At 45.4% G+C, this 23,246-nt stretch overlaps 1 protein-coding gene across 1 annotated transcript in view; it reads left to right on the top strand.

Moving 5' to 3' along the window:
• Cat (catalase) overlaps nucleotides 1–23,246 on the top strand; it is a 29,666-nt gene that overhangs the window by 5,540 nt on the left and 880 nt on the right. The window contains exons 2-12 of the mRNA XM_041678926.1: nucleotides 893–1,064; nucleotides 3,107–3,217; nucleotides 4,338–4,468; nucleotides 5,383–5,487; nucleotides 6,028–6,153; nucleotides 8,616–8,807; nucleotides 9,266–9,418; nucleotides 12,950–13,088; nucleotides 17,155–17,285; nucleotides 20,970–21,077; nucleotides 23,032–23,115. Of these exons, the coding sequence (XP_041534860.1) occupies nucleotides 893–1,064; nucleotides 3,107–3,217; nucleotides 4,338–4,468; nucleotides 5,383–5,487; nucleotides 6,028–6,153; nucleotides 8,616–8,807; nucleotides 9,266–9,418; nucleotides 12,950–13,088; nucleotides 17,155–17,285; nucleotides 20,970–21,077; nucleotides 23,032–23,115 (1,452 nt within the window). The remainder of the gene's footprint in view (nucleotides 1–892; nucleotides 1,065–3,106; nucleotides 3,218–4,337; nucleotides 4,469–5,382; nucleotides 5,488–6,027; nucleotides 6,154–8,615; nucleotides 8,808–9,265; nucleotides 9,419–12,949; nucleotides 13,089–17,154; nucleotides 17,286–20,969; nucleotides 21,078–23,031; nucleotides 23,116–23,246) is intronic.

Raw genomic sequence — 23,246 nt, 5'->3', positions numbered from 1 at the left:
CGAGCCCTTGTTTTACAGTTCCAAAGTGACTTTTCCTCAGTGTTCTTCTGTAGATAGCTCACTATGCAGGGCCACTCCCTAGGGGTGTATGGGGTCCATTTCCCTTCAAACCAACATAGTGGCCATGGGGGAGAATAAAGCTAGGGTGCGCACAGTATCATGCGGGACCTCGGACACTGGTCACTCAGTGGAGGGGCAGCCACGATACATCTGATGTAACTAGATCAGGGAATGGTGTGTACTACAAGCACAGTAAAATATCCTGACCTGTTTCAGAGACAGCGACTTCTGTACAACATTAGTGATAGAATCCATTGTATCAGAAACAATTAGCTTTAGCCAAAAGGCACAGGCTTTTTTTTTTTTTAATTGAGAGGCACTAGAGGTGATACCACACATAGCTAGTATACACAGCTTTAGAGAAATGAGCATCTAGCCGCAGCATTACTTCTGAACGTCCCCAGCACTGATTGTGTTTGTAAATTCTACTGCATAACAAAGTTCAGCCCTAAAAGAAGCACCAGCTGGCATGGGTCCTTTGAAAGACTGTCTTTTTACTGTTAGTTCTTACGCTGGGTATCAAGCACACAACATTCCATTTTGGGGGTGCTGATCTGGGGGCTCATGTGTGGACTCCAGCGCCCATCTGTAGTAGCAGCTGAGCGGGTAGCAGGCATCAGTCACCTCTGCTTCCCAGGACTAGTGTCTTAGGAACTGATGTTGAGGGGTGAGAAGGATTTCCCAGAGCGGACTGTTTCAGTATGTTGTGCTCAGCACACAGGGAACTTAAGAACGGGGAGGAAGGTGTGGAAATTGCACGGGATGACAGCGTCAGCCCAGGGGTCAGCTGCACTGACTCTGCTGTACTTCTTTTCCTTCCGTGTTCACGTAGAAACCCGATGTCCTGACCACTGGAGGCGGGAACCCCATAGGAGATAAACTTAATGTCATGACCGCTGGGTCCCGAGGGCCCCTTCTTGTTCAGGATGTGGTTTTCACTGACGAGATGGCACATTTTGACAGAGAGCGAATTCCTGAGAGAGTGGTACACGCCAAAGGAGCAGGTGAGAGCTATCTGTGTTCTTCACTCCTAACCTGGCTCAAAAGGTTTCCCAAAACACCTGACAACCTGAAGTACTTATCAGACACACATAGGCTTTCTTCAGTAAAACCCCAAATCTCCATTCTTGGAAGAAAGGAAACCGTCTCATTAATAGAAGAGTAGCCTAGGTTAGATATATATATTATATGCAAAACAATTTAACAATATTTGTTCATTTAATATGTATGGGTATTTTTCCTGTGCATTATGAGTATAATTAGTTCCAAGGAGGCCAGAAGAAGACATGGGATCTCTGGAACTGGAGTTACAGGCAGTTCTGAGCTGTTGTACAGGTATTGGATATTGAACCTGGGTCCTCTGGAAGAGCAGCCAATGCTCTTAACTGCTGAGCCATCTCTCCAGCCCCCAAACAGTTTTTAAGATAGTAACTTTTGGGAGCTGGGGAGATAGTTCAGTTGGTAATGTGCCTACTGCGTAGCTGTAAGGACCCGAGTTTACTTCAGCGTCCATGTGTAAAGAATGCTGGCAGGCTACAGAGCATTTGTAACCTCAGTGCCGGTGGGAGGAGGGGGAGTGGACAGAAATTTAGGCCAGATAATATAGCCAAATTGATAAGCTTCAGGTTCAGTAAAACACCTGTCTCAAAAAACTAAGGTGGAAAGCAATCAAGGGTATCTAGTTTCTCCTCTGACCTCCACACTCATGCATATAAATATATATATATATATATATATATATATATATATATACACACACACACACACACACACACACACACACACACACACTTACACCTGCATGCTTATATGGTGTGCGCACACACATATACAAAACAAACAAACAAACAAACAAACAGTAACTTTCCAGCCAGGTATATCATGTGCCGTGTACCTGTAATTTCAGCACATGGGAAGCAGGGGCAGAGAGAGCCCTAGTTCAAGGCCAGCCGGTACCAAGCAGTGAAATCCTGTCTCAGGAAATCAAGGGTTGGGGATGTAGCTCAGTACTAGGGTGCTTATCTAGCAAACCTAGGGTTCAGTCTCCAGTACCACACATACTAAACGGCAACCTTTCATTATTTTTCCGTTATATAGTTCAGTGAAGGAACGAGACACAGACAGAGAAACACAGCACAGCTGCAGCTTAGTTAAACCAACACTGTTCTTTATGGGATGAATACCAAAATGAGCTGCAAAGTAGAACATAGTTGTGTGGAAATGGTGAATTTGTTTGATTTTTTTTTTTGTTTCCTTTTGTCTAACTTCTGTAGACCTTTGATCTTTATATGGTGGATGTAAAAGGTGATAACAGTGTTTCAAAGAAAAGCCCAGTAAGAAAAAGAGAGCAGCCAGGTACTGGTGGTGCACACCTTTAGTCCTAGCACTTGGGAGGCGTTAGAGGCCAGCCTGATCTACAGATTGAGTTCCAGGACAGCCAGGAATACACAGAGAAACCCTGTTTTGAAGACAAAACAAAACAAAACCAAAACAAACCAAAACAAAAAGGAAAAAAAGAAAGAGAGAGAGAGAGAGAGAGAAGAAAGAGAGAGCGAGCAGCATAGGAAGGATGCTCTGCCCTTCTCAGCCTGCTTTTGTGTGCTCTCAGTTGACCTTCCTGGTTGTTTTCTCGCTTCCTTTTAGATAAGTTCCCTCCTGTCATTTTGTCTTGCATTTCCATATGCTGTTTGGCCGCTGTTCTTTCTCCCCGTCTCCTTCCCTGGAAATGGGTCCTCTGTCTTTCCTTGCCCTGCCTCTACCTCAAGACTCCCTGAAGTCCTTTGCCTTTGGTCAGCCTTGACCAACTCACTACTTATATCCCCCATCATCACCTCCTGGCTCCAGCTGTGTGGCACTCATTTGAGCCCTGAGTGGCAATAGCTTTTCATTTGGCTCTTAACATTCTGGGTTCGCTTACTTCTTCTCCCCCATCGTATTGGAAGATCCTGGACTTCTGCTGTTGGGGGTTTGGTTGTTGATTGTCACAAGTGCCTATTGATAGTCCGGGGAATAGTCTTGTGCTGAGAATTTCTGTCTTTCTCGTCAGGTGCCTTTGGATACTTTGAGGTCACTCATGATATTACCAGGTACTGTAAGGCTAAGGTGTTTGAGCATATTGGGAAGAGTACTCCCATTGCTGTTCGCTTCTCCACAGTTGGTAAGTCAAGTCTGTTTTGCATGCCTCCTTTGGTCCCAACCTGTACCTTATTTGGGGGCATTAATAATTTAATCTCAAGAAAAACATACTAAGAAATAGGAAGCAAATATTTCTGTACATTTTAGCTTGTTCTACTTTATACAAAGTATCTGGAGACCCAGGAAGTTACTGTTCTGTTTGTTGAACGGTGAAGGCGTTGCCACTGCAATTCTATGACATTTTGAAATGACTTCCTTCAAGGGCTGCCTCTAAGGGAAGTTTGGAGTGGAGATCTTCTTTCATAACCATTGTAACAACTGCCCTTACTGAGAATTAAGTCTAGAGCAACCATAGTATGCGTGATTTACTTACAGTAATCTGTAGGTCTGCTTTGCCGTATGGGACTAATCTATTCCAGAATGGTTAAGAAATTTTATTATTGTATTTCAGAATTAGTATTTATGGCTAACATTATCATGTTTATCCTAACACATCACAGTGCCTAATTAGTTAGGCTTCTCTGTTAGGTTCTGTGCTTAAAAACAAACAAAAAAACCGAGGCATGCAAAAATGAATGAGATAAATAATAAACCTGTATCGTAGCGAATTTTCTTATTACTAGCTTCCCCACAACTTGCTCGGTCTTAAAATTTTTATTATTTTTATTTTATGTGTATTGATGTTTGCCTGCAGGTATATCTGTGTACGATGTGTGTGCCTGGTGTGCTCAGAAGCCAGGAGAGGGGGTCCTATCTGCAGGAACTGGGGTTAGATGGTTGGGAGCTGCCATGTGGGTGCTAGGAATTGAATCTGAGTCGTGGTTAAAAGCAGCCAGTTACCTGCTGAGTCATAAGTTTATTGCTCTGATCAGCATAATTACTTTCTTACTTTAATTACCTGTTTAAATGGATAATCCTGTCAGGTGTTGGGATAAATATGATCTCTTATCGCTTTCAATTCATCCTTTTGTCTAGACCCAATTAGCAGGTAGGTTGTAGCCAAAACACCACAGCCATTTAAATACCTAATCTGATTCCAGGAAGTGGATTGGAGATGGTTGATGCTAAGTTTCTCTGTGACTTATGGCTTCTTGGCTGCAGGGAGCTTGGCTCTGCTTCATTCTTCTGTTTCAATCCTTCAGCTGGAGAGTCAGGCTCAGCCGACACAGTTCGTGACCCGCGTGGGTTCGCCGTGAAATTCTACACTGAAGATGGTAACTGGGACCTGGTGGGGAACAACACCCCTATTTTCTTCATCAGGGATGCCATATTGGTAGGTAGTGGACTGTTCTGCTCTCTGCAAGTGTTGTTGATTTGTATTGATTTTCAGTTCTCTTTGGGGATTGACATTTAAGGATACGTCCTGGAGAAAGAAGAGAGGGTGGATTGTCAGGGTTGCCTTTTTACATTTTTTTTCTTTCAGAATTTAGTATATCTTTATAACAGTGGTTCTCAATCTGTAGTTCAAGACTCCTCTGGGGGTCACATATCAGACATCCTGCATATCAGATATTTACATTACGAGTCATAGCAGTAGCAAAATTACAGTTATGAAGTAGCAATGAAATGCCTTTATGATATAGTTCCACACATGAGGAACTATATTAAAGGGTTGCAATATCAGGAAGAACCGCTGCTCTACAAGTTCAAGTGATAATTCTCATTGACATTAGTTTTGGCATGTCAAGATTTACTGGCCTAGTGCAGGTAGTCCAGCTTCCATTATAGAGCCTGGAGGATTAGTCAGCACTGGCTTTGTCCAATAAGCAGATAGAGGCCGTTTTTGTTTGTGTGTGTGTGTGTGTGTGTGTGTGTGTGTGTGTGTGTATGTGTTTGGTGGTGGTGGTGGTGGTTAAAGAGATACTTAGCTTTGAGTGCATTTGATTTTAGAGTATCCAAATAATTGGTTGTATATGTTGATTGAATTTCATTTGAAAGTTAAGCAATCTAAGCTTCTGGAATTAGGTTGATCAGAAATTATAATCAATAAAGGAGTCATAGACAGGATATCATGTCTATGATATATGACACTATATATATATGTGTGTGTGTGACACTAGATACTATAATAATTATAGGTTATTATAACTATGATATATATCATAAGACACTAGATACTATAATGATTCTTATAAACTTAGGCTTGGGACTTTGATTTTCTCTTTCTCTTCCCCCGCTCCCATTTAGTTTCCATCCTTCATCCATAGCCAGAAGAGAAACCCACAAACTCACTTGAAGGACCCTGACATGGTCTGGGACTTCTGGAGCCTCCGTCCCGAGTCCCTCCATCAGGTGAGAACCGTGTCTTTTTCATGCTGTTAAATGCGTCACTTGGGATGGCGTTGTTGATCAGGCCTTGCAGTGTGTTCTTCCCACTGCAGTTGTCTTATTGGGATTGGCTTCTGGCTTTTTGGGGTGCTTCTTCAGATTTCTTGATTGCAAAGTTTACAGTGGCACAGTGCTTATATGGTTTATAATATATATTAATATCTAGAAGACTAGGAATAAAGTCTAGTCTGAGGTGAAGCCGTGCACTAGGGAGAGGGAAGTGTGCTAAAGTCTTTGCTATTAAAATTAAGTTCACACAGCATGTGCCTCCAGTTTCCAGATTTACTTTAGCACTCCGTCATAGAATTTTATGGTATTATTGATTCATGCTTCATCATGCGCTACAATTTTTGTCATTTTTTTTGTAGGCAAAATAATGGCAACTCTTCCCAGGGGAAGTTAGTGAGTGCGTTCCATGTCGTGAAGAATCTTCTGGAAATTCGTGGATGTAAAAACTTGAAACACTTCAATTTAAACAAGAGGATTTCCATTTCTGTTCCTTAGGTTTCTTTCTTGTTCAGTGACCGAGGGATTCCAGATGGACATCGGCACATGAATGGCTACGGGTCACACACATTCAAACTGGTTAATGCCAAAGGAGAGGCCGTCTATTGCAAGTTCCATTACAAGGTACTGTTGTCTGGGCGGTGGGTACAGGCTCCTCCTCCTCCCGAACTCTTTCCTTCTCCTATAAGGACTGAGCAGAGACTGAGAATTCTCCCACCTTTCTCTGACTTCCACCTCAGGGTATAAAGAATTGATACAGTTGAATAGCACCGTGACTATTTTGTAAATTTTCCAGGACAAATTCAGGCTGCTGCTCAGTTAGAACTATGTGCAGTTGGTCGATGGATTCTTCCTTATATGTAGTCAGAGGTTGTGGCGTATGGCTTCTGTCTTTGGTATGATCTTGGCTTATGTTACAATGAACGATATTTTACCAGTGAACTCGAGAGGGTTAGCACTGTTTTCTGAGCACCTCAGGAGGTTAAAACCTTCTGTTTCTAAACTATTGGTAAAGTAGAAGGAAGTGGTTCATGAGAAATGAAGCCTCCCTCGTTTTTGTGTCTGTGGTACTTGAACTGAACCTAGAGCCCCGTGCACGCTAGGCAGGTACCCTACCACTGAACTGCTGCATCCCCAGTACCTCTAGTATTTTAAGACAGGATCTCATTAGGTTGCCCAGTTAGCCTTGAACTTACTTGGTAACTCAGCTGAGCCTTGAACTTGCAGTCCTCCTACCTCAGCCTCCCGAGTAGCTGGGCTTTCAGGCCCACACGGCCAGGCTCAGCACATCTGTCCTTTTTTAACAACATACCACAGGCCTGCTGTCTTCTGTCATATTTTAATACGTATTTGAACAAGCTATTTATATGTATTAAGTGGGAAATCTGTTTCCTTTATATCTTGGACCAATGTTAAGAAGACTGTTGGTCCCTGGTTTTATAGGTGTTGTGTAAGGTCACTTAGAGCAAGACTCAGTGACTGTGGGGGATACGGAGCCTAGTCGGTAGCTCTGGAGTTAGGCCAACCTTAACTCGGATCTTCACTATCCCAGGTAGCTGTAACATTGGGCATATTGTTGAAAGTTCATTTCATTGTAAAATTGGGATGCTTCTCCAGCATCCACAGACCTGAATAGTTTGCTTACAGGTTCACTCAACAGAGGATCCTGAGACAGATTGAGATGTATTTGGATTCATTCATTTGCTCATTAGTATAGCTTATTCTGATTTGTCGTGACTCTCTTTTTAACCCAAGGAATTTGGTGAAAATAAGAACAATATTGCATTGTTAGGATACATTGAACATATTGGCTCATTGGGTAACCTGCAGGTGGTTTTTAAATCTTGAAGTTGCCTTTTCCTTTGGCCCCTTTCAGAGTTGATTTTGCTAAGTGTTTCCATGACATGTGGCTTCTAGAGTCTTCTTAGGCACATGGTCAGCCAGTTGACAGGAGTTCTGGGGAAAGTGACGTAATGCCTTTTTGGGTGTGATTGTTTTATTTGGAAAGGCAGAATGTTGATCTTGCCAGCTCATAGAGAATTGGTCTAGCGTGGCTACAGTGAAATTTCTGGTAGCTCCGTGAACTCGGATTCTTTAATTTCTTAGCAAAACAAAAGGAAAACAACGAGATGGAGGGTTATACTGATCACTATTTTAGGAATTTGTCTGAGCTGTTTTAAAGTGGGCATTAGGTTCTTTCCAGATTTCCTTGGTGTATATCTAAGGCAAATGCGACCAAGAGGCATCTACAACTTTCAAGCTTTTTGAAGCGGTGTTCATCAGATGGTGAATGGCTTAAGAAGGTGTGATACAGTGGACTGCTGTTTAGTCTGCACACACACACACACACATGCACACACACACATGCACGCACACACACACACACACACACACACACACACACACACACACACAGAGGCTGAGACAGAGACACAGAGGGAGGCCCTGTCATTGTGACGTTAAGGGGAATTGCAGATCACTGCGCTAACTGACATGATGTGGCACACAGTGTCGCCGAGGTGGTATTTGGGAATTAGAGGAGGAAATTAGAATGTTGGTCATCAGAGGCCAGGGAGGGTAGGGGCTGGAGGGAGGGGAAAGGCTGGCTGATGGTAGGTGTCCCAGCTGGGAGGACCAAGTTCTCGTGTGCCTTTGCACAGCAGACTGTGCTGCAAACTTCAAAACCTGGAAGAAATGATTTGAGTGTTTTACTTTAAGTGCTAAATAATCTCCATTAATATGCATAATTAATGCATCAGCTAAAAATAAATATAAAAACCCTTTAGTTTTTATTTTCTCTTGTTGGGTAGCGATGAGAGTTTTTATTATTAAGAAAGTATTTTTCTGGTTATAAAGTAATATAAGCATAAAAGTATAAATGATGTAGAATACATAAAGGGAAAGAGAGCAATGATTTTAAGTGTGAAAAGTGTGGAAGAAATTCCCTTGACGTTGAAAAGAAACGGGATAAATAAGAATAGTCAGATCTGAACAACAGAAGCATGATGTAAAGAAAGTGTCGTCTGGTTACATTTCGGTTACCTCTTCTCTAAACTTGGTTTGCGCTTTCTTCTTTTTCTCTACAGACTGACCAGGGCATCAAAAACTTGCCGGTGGAAGTGGCAGCAAGGCTTACCCAGGAAGATCCAGATTACGGCCTCCGAGATCTTTTCAATGCCATTGCCCAAGGCAACTATCCGTCCTGGACTTTTTACATCCAGGTCATGACTTTTAAGGAGGCAGAAACTTTCCCATTTAATCCATTTGATCTTACCAAGGTAAGTCAGCAGTAACTGTGTCATTTTATAAGTGTCTTCCTGTTTATAATAATAAAATATTATTTTATTTTTATAGTTAACATAATAATAAATAATCACAGCTAAACATAGTGATGGGTAACTCTGCAGGGTCCTTGTGCCTGTGAGTGGGTGCCTGTCAATGCCTCACTTCCGCTCCTGTGTGGGAAGTTTACTGAGGTCACTTTGGACACTTCCTGTGTTATTAGCAGGGGGCAAGGTTTGAAAAGCTAATATACTCTGGTTCCGCACAGTTGTCAATATTTGCCATTTCCTATTGCAATATGATAATGCAGTCACCTGAAATTCTTATCATGTTTCTATTGGGTTCAGAATTATTTTCACTGGTGTGATTATATTTGCGAGTTGGTGTTTTCATGAATACCTTTAATATGTGCCAGCAGATGATCTGGTAATTATGAATACGACATTGTTTTCAGATCTGGCCTCACCAGGACTACCCTCTTATACCAGTTGGCAAACTGGTCTTAAACAAAAACCCAGTTAATTATTTTGCTGAAGTTGAGCAGATGGCTTTTGACCCAAGCAACATGCCCCCTGGCATTGAGCCCAGCCCCGACAAAATGCTCCAGGTAAGCCATTGAGCTGAGACATTCTGAGGCAGGTGTCTGTGTGTGTGCATGCATTACATGTGCACACAGTGTATAACTTGGCATGGTCTATGAGGAATTGCTAGAATTTTCATTTGGATTTTAATTGAGGTGCTTAGTTCCTGTGAGATGATTGGGATGAAACGCCCTTAGGTGGCTGTTCTTTAGTTAAACTGATTGCAAACCACATCCATGATAAAGTGTCTTAATATTTGAAGATGTGAACACTTGATCTCGAAAAATATATATAGTAGAAAAAAAATAACATGGTTAGCTCAGTCTGTAAGATATAATAAATGATTAGAATCACTGACAACATAATTTTATCCATTTCTTATTTCAAGGTGATACTTGCCTGTTTTCTATCTGTGAAAAATCATTCATAGTTAATTTTTATTTGATTTTGTGATTAATGGCAGTGAAATAGTTTAATCATGTGATCTCACCAGGCCTTCAGCACCCTTTAAACTGCTTTCTAGGGTGCTTGGCCAAGAGTTCAAAGAGTGAAAATTCTACTTTGGACCAGGAATCAGTAGGAAAATAATTATTGCCGTGCAGACCAATCTTTTGTGATTTTAGACTCTGACCACAGAGCATGTTAAAGATTAGACCTTAGATCAGACCACAGAGGCTGAAGGTTGCTGCTGACGTCAGTTCTGATTTAGGCAAGCATCAGGTTGCTTGGAGAGCAAGCCGAGCTTTTTCATGTGTCTGTGGGTTACCTTTGCTGTGACACTGGGGATATCTTAGGCTTTTTCCATTATACGAGCTGCACACTGCCCTGCTGGGCGTGTTGCTGTGAAAGGCTGGGCAACCGTAGTGTAAGGCAGAGTGCAATGGTGGGTTGAAATGTATGAGATGGGGTCAGTAACACAGTCTAGGAACAAGATGGCGTTTGAGATGGAGTTTCAAGGCGGAGTATGATCCTGATTTTTAACACGACAGGAAACAGTAGAGGGCATGAGGATAGGCATAGATGTGTGCTGTGTTGGTAGTAATTGAACTGCAGACCCACTGTGTCCTGAATGAGAGGAATCGAGTGTGCACACGTTTACCATGTCTGTGTTAGAGGAGTCTTTAAATGTTGGACATTTGTACAACTGTCCATTCTGGGAAGACAGAAGGATTATTCAGTTTTGAGAAGCATGCCCGGTAGCTATCAAGTAGAATAACTCTTCTCAGTGATGAGCAGTAAAGGAATGAGCTGGGGTTAGGGACAGAAAGGGAATTGGAGCAGGGCGCTGCTGTAAACAGATGTATCTGGGGCTTGCTTGGCACTGGGGAGTAGAGGAAGTGTGGCCCTGCCACCGCCTTTCCTTCGTGGTGGGCGGAAAGGAACTGAACTGTCTGATTAGGGGCTATAAGGGGGCTCCTGGCAGGCCATCGTCATGGATAGAGCTCAGATCGCGTAATCCTGGTGTTGAGAAAATAGACAGAAAATGAAAGGTGATCCGAGTCTTCACAGGAGCCCAGTTCACCGGTGTTCTTTGGGACTACAGGACACCTGGGGTCAGATAGCGGCTCAGCCGCATAGTTCAGCGAGAACCCTGAAGATTGGGGTGCAGTACTAGACCCAGGGCGAAGCACCCACAGCAACTGTGTATTCTGTTCAACGAAAGAAAACACGTGTAGGCCAGGCATGGCGTTATTTAGCCACTCGTTCTAATTCTAGGTGCATGTGAGGAGACACACAGTTGGGGAAGGACTGTAGGGCTCCTTTGGCCACTTGGGAAGATTCTTTTTTGGGAATATTGGGGCAGAGGGCAAGTTCAGAGGGCTGCAGGTACCCCTGCAGAGAATGAATACTGAAGCTGGGCAGTGCGCTTGCTGTGTTGATGGCCAGTGTCTTCGCTGAGGTTTAACCAAGGTCATGTTAATAAACCTTCAAACTTAATCCAAAGCAGTAAGCCAGAGCATCATGAAACGGCCAGACTCGTGTAACGCAGGAAACAGAGACTGTACCAGTGTCTGGCTATGCAGCTGTGTGGCCTTTCTTTGCTCCCATGCTCGGTCATTTACAGCTGGGATCTGGGAAGAAGCTGTGCTGGTTGCATGAGTGGGGGACAACTATTCGGCCAGGTGGAGCAGTGGTGTCAAGGACAAAGCCTCGAGTAAGGTCCCCGTGCATGTCAGTGTCAGCGCGTGTGCTCCTGTGTCCATCGCTCCACCTGTGCACCATGCCGGTGTGCAGTGTCCCCACTCATAGGTGAGGTTAGGGTTGCCTGCTAAACAGAAGGTGATCGAGCCAGAGTGTTGTGCTGCAGGCTCCCTCCGGGAGCTGCCCATGGCTCCGTTCTATCTTCTAGCCCGTTGATGGAGTTGGGGCACGGCTTCTGGAGTCAGTGGAGGCAGCCAGCTTCTTTGTGGCGGGGGTCTAGTGCCGCCTGCATGACCAGCCATCCAAATGTTACCTGGATGATGTGGGTGATAATGGGAAGCAGGCTTATTTAGACACCGTGTTGGCAGCATCAGCGGGACCGCGTTAAGCATGGCGACGTGAGCGATTCGGTACAGAATAACCGCTGTGTTTGCCTTCTTTATCTTGGTGCTTAGTTTTCATTTTTTAACGCTCATTTTAAAAATGGAGCTCAACTCTAAAATTTTAAATCAGCTTTAAATTAGCATACACATTAATGCGTTTTCATTAAGACATCTGTATATATATTGTTATATTTCCCCTTCCCCCGCCCTCCCTCCTCTTCTCTCCCTCCCCCATACTGCTTTCCCTCGCCAATCTCTTCGACCTTTATGTCCCATTTATTCTGTAATCCCTTCTGGCTTCCCTTCTCCCTTAAAATCTCTTCACCCCTCTCATGATCTCCTTTCCAGTTTTTTAAACCTTGGTGTTGATTTTGCCTTATGCAGTCAGGAACAGAAGAACACTGTGAGAGTCAGGCAGTGATCAAGGCTGTGGAGGGATGGCTATGGAGTAACACCTTGCACGGTGTGAGACAGTTCAGTGATGAGAGGAAATACAAGGCCTAATTTGCGTATTCACTTTAGCCTCACAGTCGTTACTGCGGCTGTGGAGGGCCAGTAGCTCCAACCACAGCTTTCTCTCCGTGTTTGTTGGTCTCAGAACACAGAGTGTGTCCAATTCCCCGTGCAGCGTGGGAAATGCTTCTTTGAACAGTTTCCGCACAGCTGGCTTTGTAGAATTATGCTGTGTTTTATGAGCAAAGGTTCAGTTCTTTCCCTGGAGTAGAGGGGTGTGGAGATGGAGAATTAATTCAAGATTCTGGGGAGGCAGAATATGAAATACCATACCAAGGCACTATGGCGTTCTGGGGAATGGGCAGGCATCATTGTCTAGGACAGATGCTATGGGACATTAGGAATGATTTTTTTAAAAGAGAGAATGCACTCTCTAGTGGGAACAGGCTTGGATCTGCTGAGCAGAGCTAGGCAGGGTTATGCAGTAATCATGTACTTGGGTTTCTAGAATGATGTTTGTAGCACATTTCCTATTTCATAAGCAACTGTTCCTGACGTCCCCCATGTGTACCGTCATAGGGTCGCCTCTTTGCCTATCCGGACACTCACCGCCATCGCCTGGGGCCCAACTATCTCCAGATTCCTGTGAACTGTCCCTATCGTGCTCGAGTGGCCAACTACCAGCGCGACGGCCCCATGTGCATGCACGACAATCAGGGTAGGCCTGATGTGGCAGAGAGCGTGGGAAGTGGGTGGGCTGGGATACCGGCCAGTGATTCCCAAACTAGCCCCCTTGAGACCTCCTGCGCTGTACCGTGCTCTGCAGGTGCTGCAGGCTACCAGGTCTGATGCTCAGTGGGAAGTTTTGAGCTGCCTGTGGTCTCTTCTTGTTTCTGGTTGTGTTTTTTACATTTTTTGAGATGTCTCCCTCCCCCCCTCAGCGGTGTGTACTCAACCTAGGTTACAAACTACACAGCTCCCCAAGTCATTCTTACTGGGACTGAGACCTTGAAAATGCTAAGGCACAGAGTCCATGCTTCTTCCTGTGGTTCTGGTGAGGCTGGAGGCCTAGATCTGCCTGGAGTTTGGAAGGGAAGGAGGGAGATAGAGAAAATCAAGAAAGCCTTTTCTATATTCTGTTGTGGACCGGCCTCGACAAAAACACTTCTTGCCAGGGTAGGAGCATGGAGTTTTTGAAATATTAGTAAGGAATATGAAGACGCATGGAAAATAATAACAGCAACCATAGAAAGTACCAGGGGGGCAGTTCAGTGAATACTGAAATCACCTGCATTTTCCCTTACATTTTTATACCCAAATACAAATGAGGGGAAAATGTAACAAAAGATTTTATTAGCATGATAAAAAGGACAACTCCAATGATCAATCATTTTATCACTCTGAGACATTAAATCATTAGCATTCTGTTGTCTAGGCAGTGGGGCTGCCCTAGACCACATATCCTGACACAGCCACTCCCCAGGTGACCTCATAGTTACAGAAGAATCCTGACCACCTGTCAGGATGGTATGGACCTGCTTGTATGAGCTGTTTTAATGTCAAAAGAATCAAGTAGTTACATCCTCATCCACTTAGAACAACCTCCAACTCTCTATCAGACACGGTGGAAATGGGCTCGCATTTTTCGGTCTTCTCCCAAGTTGACTTTACCTAAATCGTCAACTGAGATGACGTTCTCCTGCATTTGGGTATTTTGGGGTTCATTTGTCAAGAGCATGACTTTTCCTATTTAATTATCCTTTTTGATGCTGTTGCCCAGACAGCCTCAGGTTTTGATTCTGATTAGCCATACTGAACACTTGGTTGCTGTGCTTTCTTTTAATATTCCTTCTAATGAATAACTTGGTTTTTAATTTCCTGCTGGGCGCCCATCTTTCAGCAATAGGCTGCAGAAATCGATCTCTATAGAAGTTTGACCAGTGATATTTATTTGTAGCCATAGCTGTCTAAATGAAAATTAAAGATATTGAATATTATAGGGTATAGCTCCAATAAAAAGAATATGTATCTTAAAGGGGACTTGAAAAATAGATGATAAAAAGTGACTTAAGAGTTCTGACACCCAGAGGCCATGGTGATTGCATTTTTATGTTTTTCTTGCTGTTCTTTACAATGATGACTTTTACACATTTAGTTGTTTTTATACATGCCATTCAGTGTTCGCCCCCCCCCCCCCCCCCGCCCCCGTGATCACTCCCAGGCCTCTCTGGTATTTACTGAGCTTGTACCCTTTCTGCCAAACTCCCCTGAGTGGATATAGTATTTCTGTTCTCTTAGGGCTCTAGAGGCAGGGGCCTGAAGTTACAGATAGTCTCTGCATCTGGATGGTCTGTAAAGTCTGTATGTGTCTTTTCATTCTCGAAGACTTTGTCCCCCCCCCCCCCACACACACACTTCTTTTGTGGTCCTTTTGTTATTGCAGCTGTGCCTGGCACAGACATCTGTGTTTATCTTGAGCTTCATTTGTAGTGAATAGTTTCATGTTTGCTTCCCATTGATACACTTGCGAGAAAGCTGCTTTGGGGTAGATGCTGAAGCCCTCAGCTTGATTTTAGAGCGCATTTGGGCTATGCTCTGGAAATTCTCATGAAAGAACTTGATTGTTCCCAGTTGCCAATACCTTCAAGACAACTCCCACATTTGGGTAAAGGTCAGAATGTATTTGGAAATAGAATTTAAAAATTCTCAAAGGGTGAATTCTTAGTGAAGGAATACTGTGGTGTCTGGCTGTTGAGCCCTCTGCCTTTGGTACCAGCACAGCAGCTCCAGGGCTACTTTCTGAAATGAAAAACCCAGTAGAATAGCTACCCTCCCCCAGCACCACATGCCCTCGGTGTCCTGATCACTGTGACAGGAAGCGTCTTCTAATTATCCACAGTGGATAATCTGTCCCTGCGGAGAGCTGTGAAGTTTTCCAATCACAGGCTTCTTCCTGTAAGCTCCCTGTGTTCCCAGGCAGTGTTCCTGTACAGGCAGTGTAGACTCTGCTAGGCTATCTGCTGATATCAGCTAAAGCAGGGTGTGGTCTGGAAAGTATGTGTACCAAAACAAGGGGCCATTGAGATGACTCAGGGGGTAAGGGCACCTACTGCCAGCCTGAAGACCCAAGTTCAATCCTTGGGACCCACGTGGTGGGGGGAGAGTCGACTCCCACAAATTGTCCTCTGATCCACACATGTTCTGTGGTACAAGCACACACACACACAGTAAATAAAAACTAACTAAAAAAATGACAAGATGAGAAAAAGAAGAGCTTTATCATTTATCTCAGGATCATAAAGGTTGTGTAAATATACCTGTCAATATTCTGTTCAATAAATCTGGATAAATGAATGCTAACATATTGTAAATACAGATTAAAGAAAAACGCCCTTCCCTTTTAAAAAACTCTTCTTTAGGGGAGAATATAAAAGTAGAATTGAGGTGAGCATTAGTCTGCTAAGGAGAAAAGTTCTGAAATCCATGTGAGAAAGAGTGTCATCAAGTTTTCTCATGGTGACAGAGGCAGAAATGTAGGTTCTAACCCCAGCCCCCCTGCCCAGCTAGCCCCTAGGTCAGCGGGTTCTAACCCCAGCCCCCCTGCCCAGCCCCTAGGTCAGCGGGTTCTAACCCCAGCCCCCCTTCCCAGCTAGCCCCTAGTCAGCGGGTTCTAACCTCAGCCCCCCTGCCCAGCTAGCCCCTAGGTCAGCGGGTTCTAACCCCAGCCCCCCTGCCCAGCCCCTAGGTCAGCGGGTTCTAACCTCAGCCCCCCTACCCAGCCCCTAGGTCAGCGGGTTCTAACCTCAGCCCCCCTGCCCAGCCCCTAGGTCAGCGGGTTCTAACCTCAGCCCCCCTACCCAGCTAGCCCCTAGGTCAGCGGGTTCTAACCTCAGCCCCCCTGCCCAGCCCCTAGGTCAGCGGGTTCTAACCTCAGCCCCCCTGCCCAGCTAGCCCCTAGGTCAGCGGGTTCTAACCCCAGCCCCCCTGCCCAGCCCCTAGGTCAGCGGGTTCTAACCTCAGCCCCCCTACCCAGCCCCTAGGTCAGCGGGTTCTAACCTCAGCCCCCCTGCCCAGCCCCTAGGTCAGCGGGTTCTAACCCCAGCCCCCCTGCACAGCTAGCCCCTAGGTCAGCGGGTTCTAACCTCAGCCCCCCTGCCCAGCCCCTAGGTCAGCGGGTTCTAACCTCAGCCCCCCTACCCAGCCCCTAGGTCAGCGGGTTCTAACCTCATCCCCCCTACCCAGCCCCTAGGTCAGCGGGTTCTAACCTCAGCCCCCCTACCCAGCCCCTAGGTCAGCGGGTTCTAACCTCAGCCTCCCTGCCCAGCCCCTAGGTCAGCAGCCCTGAACATCTCAGAGCGCCACTTTTGGTCTGAGGTGAGGGAACAGGGATAGAGTTAGGTTGCTCTGCGTAATTGAGAGTCACTGTTTGGATGACGCCTGCATCTGAATGAAACTGTCAGATCTCTGGACCGATCTCAGTGGCAACCACAGCTTTGAAGATTCTTCTTGGTGCAGATAAGCCAAGACCCTTTGAGGTGCTGACACAGCCTTTGAGATCAGACTTAGAGTGAGGCAGCCCTCGTGAGCTTTTAGGGAGGGCAGCATCTGTCCGCTGAGCCTGAAGCTAGACCTGGGAAGTGAGGGACCATTTCCCAGCGTGTGGTGTGAATACATTGGCAGCTAATGTATGTGTGTCTGCTTACCGCTGGTACCTGCTCCTTCCGACACTGATGGCGTGGGGTTATTTGTTGTTTCTCTGAGTCGGTCTCTGCTTCTCCTTAAAGGTGGTGCCCCGAACTATTACCCCAACAGCTTCAGCGCACCGGAGCAGCAGCGCTCTGCCTTGGAGCACCACTCCCACTGCTCCACAGATGTGCAGCGCTTCAACAGTGCTAACGAGGACAATGTCACTCAGGTAACGGCTTCCTTGGCTCTGTGGTGGGCACTTGGCTGGTTTTCTTGTCTGTGCCTCATTATATAACCCTATCAGTCTCATTGGCCTAGAACTTGCTGTGTAGACCAGGCCAGCTCATAGGTATCTACTTCCGTCTCTCAAGTGCTGAGACTAAAGACATATGCTGTCACAGTGACTTATTGTCCACTGCTTAAGGTGCCTAATGCATCCTGAATTGAAGTCAGAGAAGACTTAGCTCTAACAGTGAATCAGGCTGTTGTATAGAGCCAAAGAGTACCATACTGTCCTTTCTATTCAAGATTTGGGGATGCAGTCTCAGTTCCCCTAGCCTTTATTGAAGGGATGCAATTGGGAAAAGCTCAGGAAAAATGATTTCCTGAGTATCTAAGAAATGGTCAAGTAAGACACGCGCATCCTAGCAGAACAGCCCAGTTTCCAGGCATTAGACCTGGAGATCCCAGACAGCTGTCGGGCTGGGAATGCGGTACAGCGCTTGCCTTGCCTTGCACGGGCAGGGCCTTGGGTTTGAATCCGAGTCACAAAACACAGACACCATCAGGAACAAGAGTATGTGGGGTTCCACGCCGGGCTCCTGGGCACGTGGCTCAGTTGTGCTCCAGATGTTCACTTCTGCTTTGCTCCCACTGTGGGCCCCTACTTTTCCCCTCTCAACTTCCGCTGCTTGCTCATGCCCGTGGCTGACTCCTTTCTGGCCGTTTTCTTTTCTCTTCTCTTTTTGAGCGCCTTCCACTCTGTTTCTCAGTAGTCAGATGGTCTTGGTCATCCTCTCACCAGGTTGTGTGTCCTTGGCCGTGGCTCAGCCTGCTGCCCTCGGTCAGGTGCCCACCCTGTTTCCAGTCATGTGTGGCTGCCTTGTGGGCTTTTCCAGTGGCAGCTGTGGGAGCTTGTGTGTGGGCTAGGATGTGCCTAGGGCAACACCCACCACGCCCAGCCAAAGAATGAGAGTATGGTTGCTCCACAGTCCTGTGTGGGAGCATTCTGCAAATTGATATTTACATTCAATTAGAACTATTTTTATTTTCTCAGTTTGAAAATGTAGATTCCAAGCGAAATATTTATAAATACGTAAATGAGTCTTTGTGTGTGTATGTATGTGTGCGTGCGTGCTGTTTTATTGTGGGATATAAAGCACATTTAGGTGAGCCTGAAATAACTTGTAAAGGCTTTTATAGTAAGTGCATTATTTTTAGAGATATGGGTAGCATCAGGTGTATTGCAGGGTAGCCTCTGCTGCTCACGGAATTTGCTTTTGTGAGGTTAAGACAGGAACAAAGCAAGCCATGCAACTCCTATAGAAACCAGTTAGTTAACGAGACTGCCATTTGCACACTAAGGCTTGCTGTGTGAGCTTTCTTAGGACCCTTTTTATTTTAGTGAGAAGTTTTCTTATCACTACGTAGGACTCCTATTTTTAACCAGCCATCATACTGGCATTTTGGATTCAAGCATACTGGTGCACTAGTAAAAGTCTTGAGAAGTACCTAAGAAGCTTCATGTTGATTCCTTCAGTGATTCATGTGGCTTTCTCCACCTAGCTCAGAGGACTTGTTAATATCAGATCTGTCCTCTCATGAAGAACATTGCAGGGACAGATTAAAAGCTTGGGAGAGGGCCTGGAGAGATGGCTTAGTGGTTAAGAGCACTTGCTGTTCTTGTAGACAAACAGGGTTCAATTCTCAGCACACTCATGTAGCTCACAACTGTCCAAAACTCCAGTTCTAATGTGGTACACAGTATAATACATGCAGTTTAAACATATAAAATGAAATAAATTTAGAAAGAAAGGAAGGAAGGAAGGAAAGAAATAAAGGAAGAAAGAAAAAAAGAAGGAAAGAAAGAAAAACAGAAAAACTTTGGAGAACTAACAAAGACGGGATTTAATGACCAAGATCTCAGAAAAGTTGCAGAATAAAAAGTTGCCTGTTGCCGGTTGTTTTTATTCTTTGGTCTTTTGCGGGGGCTCTCAAATTATTATTTCTTATAAACGCCTGGCCTTAGCTCGGCTTGTTTCTTGCCAGCTTTTCTTAACTTAACCCATCTATCTTTTGCCTCTGGGCTTTTCCCTTTCTCTACTTCTGTGTATCTTTTCTTTCCTTCTTATTCCGTGTCTGGCTGTGTACTACCCCCTTCTTTTCTCACTCCCTTTTCTCTTGCTCTTTCTATTTATTGTCTCTGCCTGCCAGGCCTGCCTGTCCTGTCTCCTGCCTTGCTATTGGCTGTTCAGCTCTTTATTAGAACAATTAGATACTTTAGGCAAAGTAACACAGCCTCACGGAATTAAACAAATGCAACATAAAAGAATGCAATGCATCTTTGCATCATTAAACAAATGCAACACATCTTAAACTAATACTCCACAACAGTTGCGTGTGTGTAGACAGTTGGTTTACAGAATTCCTGGACAATTGACAGTGAGCTCCCATGACAAGCTGGCTGTAGTGAGCCGCTGGAAATGCTTCCAGAAATTCCTTCTGGGGCAGCGAGATGACTTCAGTGGGTGAAGGTGCTTGCAGCCAAGCCTGACAACCAGAGTTTGATCTCTAGAACCCACGTGTAAGAAAGAGCTGATGCCTGCAAGTTGTCCTCTAGCATCTACACACACGTGTGTGTAAGCTTATGCACGACAAACAAACAAATAAATGTAAAAACTCCCTTTTGGTTCAAGATGATAGATATAGATGGTCTTCCTTCCTTCCTTCCTTCCTTCCCCTTCTTCCCTCCCTCCCTCCCTCCCTCCCTCCCTCCCTCCCTCCCTCCCTTCCTCCCCTCCCTCCTTCCTTCTGTTCTTCCGTCCTTCCTTCTGTCCTTCCGTCCATCCTCCCTCCCTCCCTCCCTCCCTCCCTCCCTCTCTCCCTCCCTCCCTCCTTCCTTTCTCTTACTCCCTCCCTCCTTCCGTAAACAAACTATATAAAATGTTCTGAAAGGTATGACAGCTCAGTTATTGCACGTTATCTTTAAGGTCCTGTAATGGGAGTAAGTCACAGTTGTAACTGGAGGTTTGCTGGAAGTATATATCTGGTGGTGGTGGGATTCTTTTGTGGGGGGGCGGGTTCAAGACAGGGTTTCTCTATGCAGCAGTCCTGACTGTCCTAGAAATCACTCTCTCACTCTGACTGGACTCGAACTCAGAGAGCCACCTGCCTCTGACTTCTGAGTGCTGGGATTATAGGCATGTGCTACCCCGCCCAGTATGATGGGACTGATTTTTCTCTTTGTGAAGGTGTTAGGTCTCCGAGGGGTTATAGAACTGTAGGTTTCGTAGGTTTCAGAAGGCTAGAACTGGTCTCAGCGTTGCTGAAAACCAGGGAAGAGCGCCACTGTGGAGATATTACCCGTCGGCCTGAGCATGCCTCTTGGAAGCATGCGAGCTCTAAGTGTGAGAATCCTGAGAAATTTTTAATCCTGAGAAAGACACAGACACAGACAGATACTTGTACATATACACACACGTACATATCTGTACAGAGACACAGAGAAGAGAACTGGTTATGAGCTACTGTCAACAAATGGATGCAGAACAGAAATTAGTTCAACACAGATGGCAGTTTTAGTTAAAAATTTTCAGTGATCTTTTTTCTAAATTGTGTATTTCAAACGTAGACTCTTGGGTGAATTTTGTTCATGGTAAAATGGCCATTCTATTTTTTGTTACTGCTTGAGCAGGTGCGGACATTCTACAGGAAGGTGTTGAATGAGGAGGAGCGGAAACGCTTGTGTGAGAACATCGCCGGCCACCTCAAAGATGCTCAGCTCTTCATTCAGAAGAAAGCGGTGAGTCCGGCTTTGATAGCTGAAGGGTGCCACCTGCTGGCTCCTACAGATAGTGCAGCCGTGTGGCAGACCCTTACAAGAAAAAGCCTACTTTCCCGTTTACCTGAGCTAAGATGACCTTTAAGCAGTGTGGCAATTCAGAGTCAAACTATGATTATCTTGTCTTGATGTTTTGTCTGATGTGATAACACTCTCATTCTTACCTGTTTCTCTAGCGTGTAGAAATTTGTTTGAGTTTAAAGTAAATTCTTGTGTACGCTGTTTAATTCACCTGCAGCCCCTTCTGCTCTCAATAGTGTGTCATGGCCAGATGTGGCTGTGCCTTAGTCTCATTTAAGCTTTTCAGAACATGAGAGGTATTGCTTCCAGTCTTGTGGTTCGAAGCCTGTGTCAAGGCTCAGTGTCATGAGTCTGTGACTGTCCTTCAGGCAGAGTAGAAGCTTGCCTGAAGTAGAGCTGCTGGCTGCTCATTGAGCTACCTGAAGCCCTCTCTCTGGCTTCTAGGTTTTTGGTTTGCTGCAGGTGTACATTCATTGCAAACATAGTAGCCCTTTGGTTTCCTCGTGTTGGTTGCTGCTTCTCTGATCATAGGACCACTCTTTGGAATGTTCTAGAACCCAGGTCAAGAACCAGCAAAGAGTCTGACGGTTACGCAGGGCAGGTTTTATTATTTGTTCCTGATGAGAGTAGGCAGCGCAGCCTGGCAGAACTGGGCTCGCATCCTTGGTAGTCTCCTGTCACACACATTGAATTGCTAAGGCTCTCTGTTTGTCCCCGGTGTCCCGCCTCCTCTCACTGTTTGCCGGAGCACAAGTGCTGGTTGGGCATTTCTTCATGGAGTTGCCTGGCAGATACCAGGCTTGTGCTTCTTTCTGAATCTAGGCAGTGTCAAGTCTGTTCCTGCATACAGATTATGGACTTGTGAAATACCCAGATTGGAGGTCAGCTGTTTACAGGCGGCTGGTACAAGTCATCTAGGTGTGTTCCCCCCTAATAGCCCATGAGGTTGGTTGTATGCTTTCTCCCTCAACAACAAACAGTTCTTAGAATTGTGGTGTTTAGTTGTCCTGTGATTCATTTCGGTTGTGTCCCTGGAGTTAGTGTTAGAATCTTAGATCCAGGGGGTCGACCCTGTGAGACCCCTCCACTTTACATGTCAAGGATACCCGACACATCCCTAAGTTCTGACTGCTGTGGCTGGAGAGATGGCTCAGAGGTTAAGAGCACAGGCTGCTCTTCCAGGAGTTCTGAGTTCAATTCCCAGCAACCACTTGGTAGCTCACAATCGGCTAGAATGAGATCTGGTGCCCTCTACTGGCATGAAGACATATATGCAGGCAGAACACTACATTAGAAATAAATAAATCTTAAAAGTTCTGAGTACTGCCCCAGGGTTCCCTGGATCATCTGCCAAGGTTAGTGATTGGCTAGGAAGGCTCACAGAACTCAGGAAGGCATGTTATCTAGGGTTACCTGTTCATCATAAAGGATATCGCCGCACTCCTTACCTGGAAGAGACATAAGCTAGGTTTGTGGGAAGGGCTGGCAGTTTCCACACCTCTCGGCTACATCACCCTCCCAACACCTACATGTTCGCACCTACCAGAAGCTCCACAAACCCTTTCATACAAGGGCTTTCGTGGGCATGGCTGGTGAGGCCATCTTCTATGAGGTGATTGGGCACCATCTCTAGGCCCTCTGCCCTCTCTGGATGCTCAGGGTGGATTGGAATTCTCAACCTTCAGTTCCTCTGTTTGTTGTGTTTGGTACCAGCTCCACCCTGAAGCTCATCAGACTTTCTACAAACCTCCTCAGTGGCACACTGAAGGCGGTAAATTCCAAGGCTTCAGGATCCATGTGCCAGGAACGTAGGATAAAGATCATATATGTTTTGGTGATAGATACCACATAAGTATAGCTTGCTCATTTTATATGTGTCTTCCTTTGACTCCAGGTCAAGAATTTCTCTGACGTCGACCCTGAGTACGGGGCGCGCATCCAGGCTCTTCTGGATAAATACAATGCCGAGAAGCCTAAGGTGAGCCAGAGTGGTGTGACCGCAGAGGAGCGTGCACTGGGCTGGGTCAGATACAGCTTGGTCTCCACTGGCATTTTCTTGTCAGTGCAGCAGCTCCTAGGCATTTTCTCAGAGATGTAAAGAACTGGCCT

Source organism: Microtus oregoni, unplaced genomic scaffold (assembly GCF_018167655.1).
Source record: "Microtus oregoni isolate MIOR12 unplaced genomic scaffold, Mior012 000031F_ref0000149, whole genome shotgun sequence".
Classification (NCBI taxonomy): Eukaryota; Metazoa; Chordata; class Mammalia; order Rodentia; family Cricetidae; genus Microtus; species Microtus oregoni.
The sequence above is the reverse complement of the archived record's forward strand: the minus strand, read 5'-3'. Positions and strand labels throughout refer to the sequence as shown.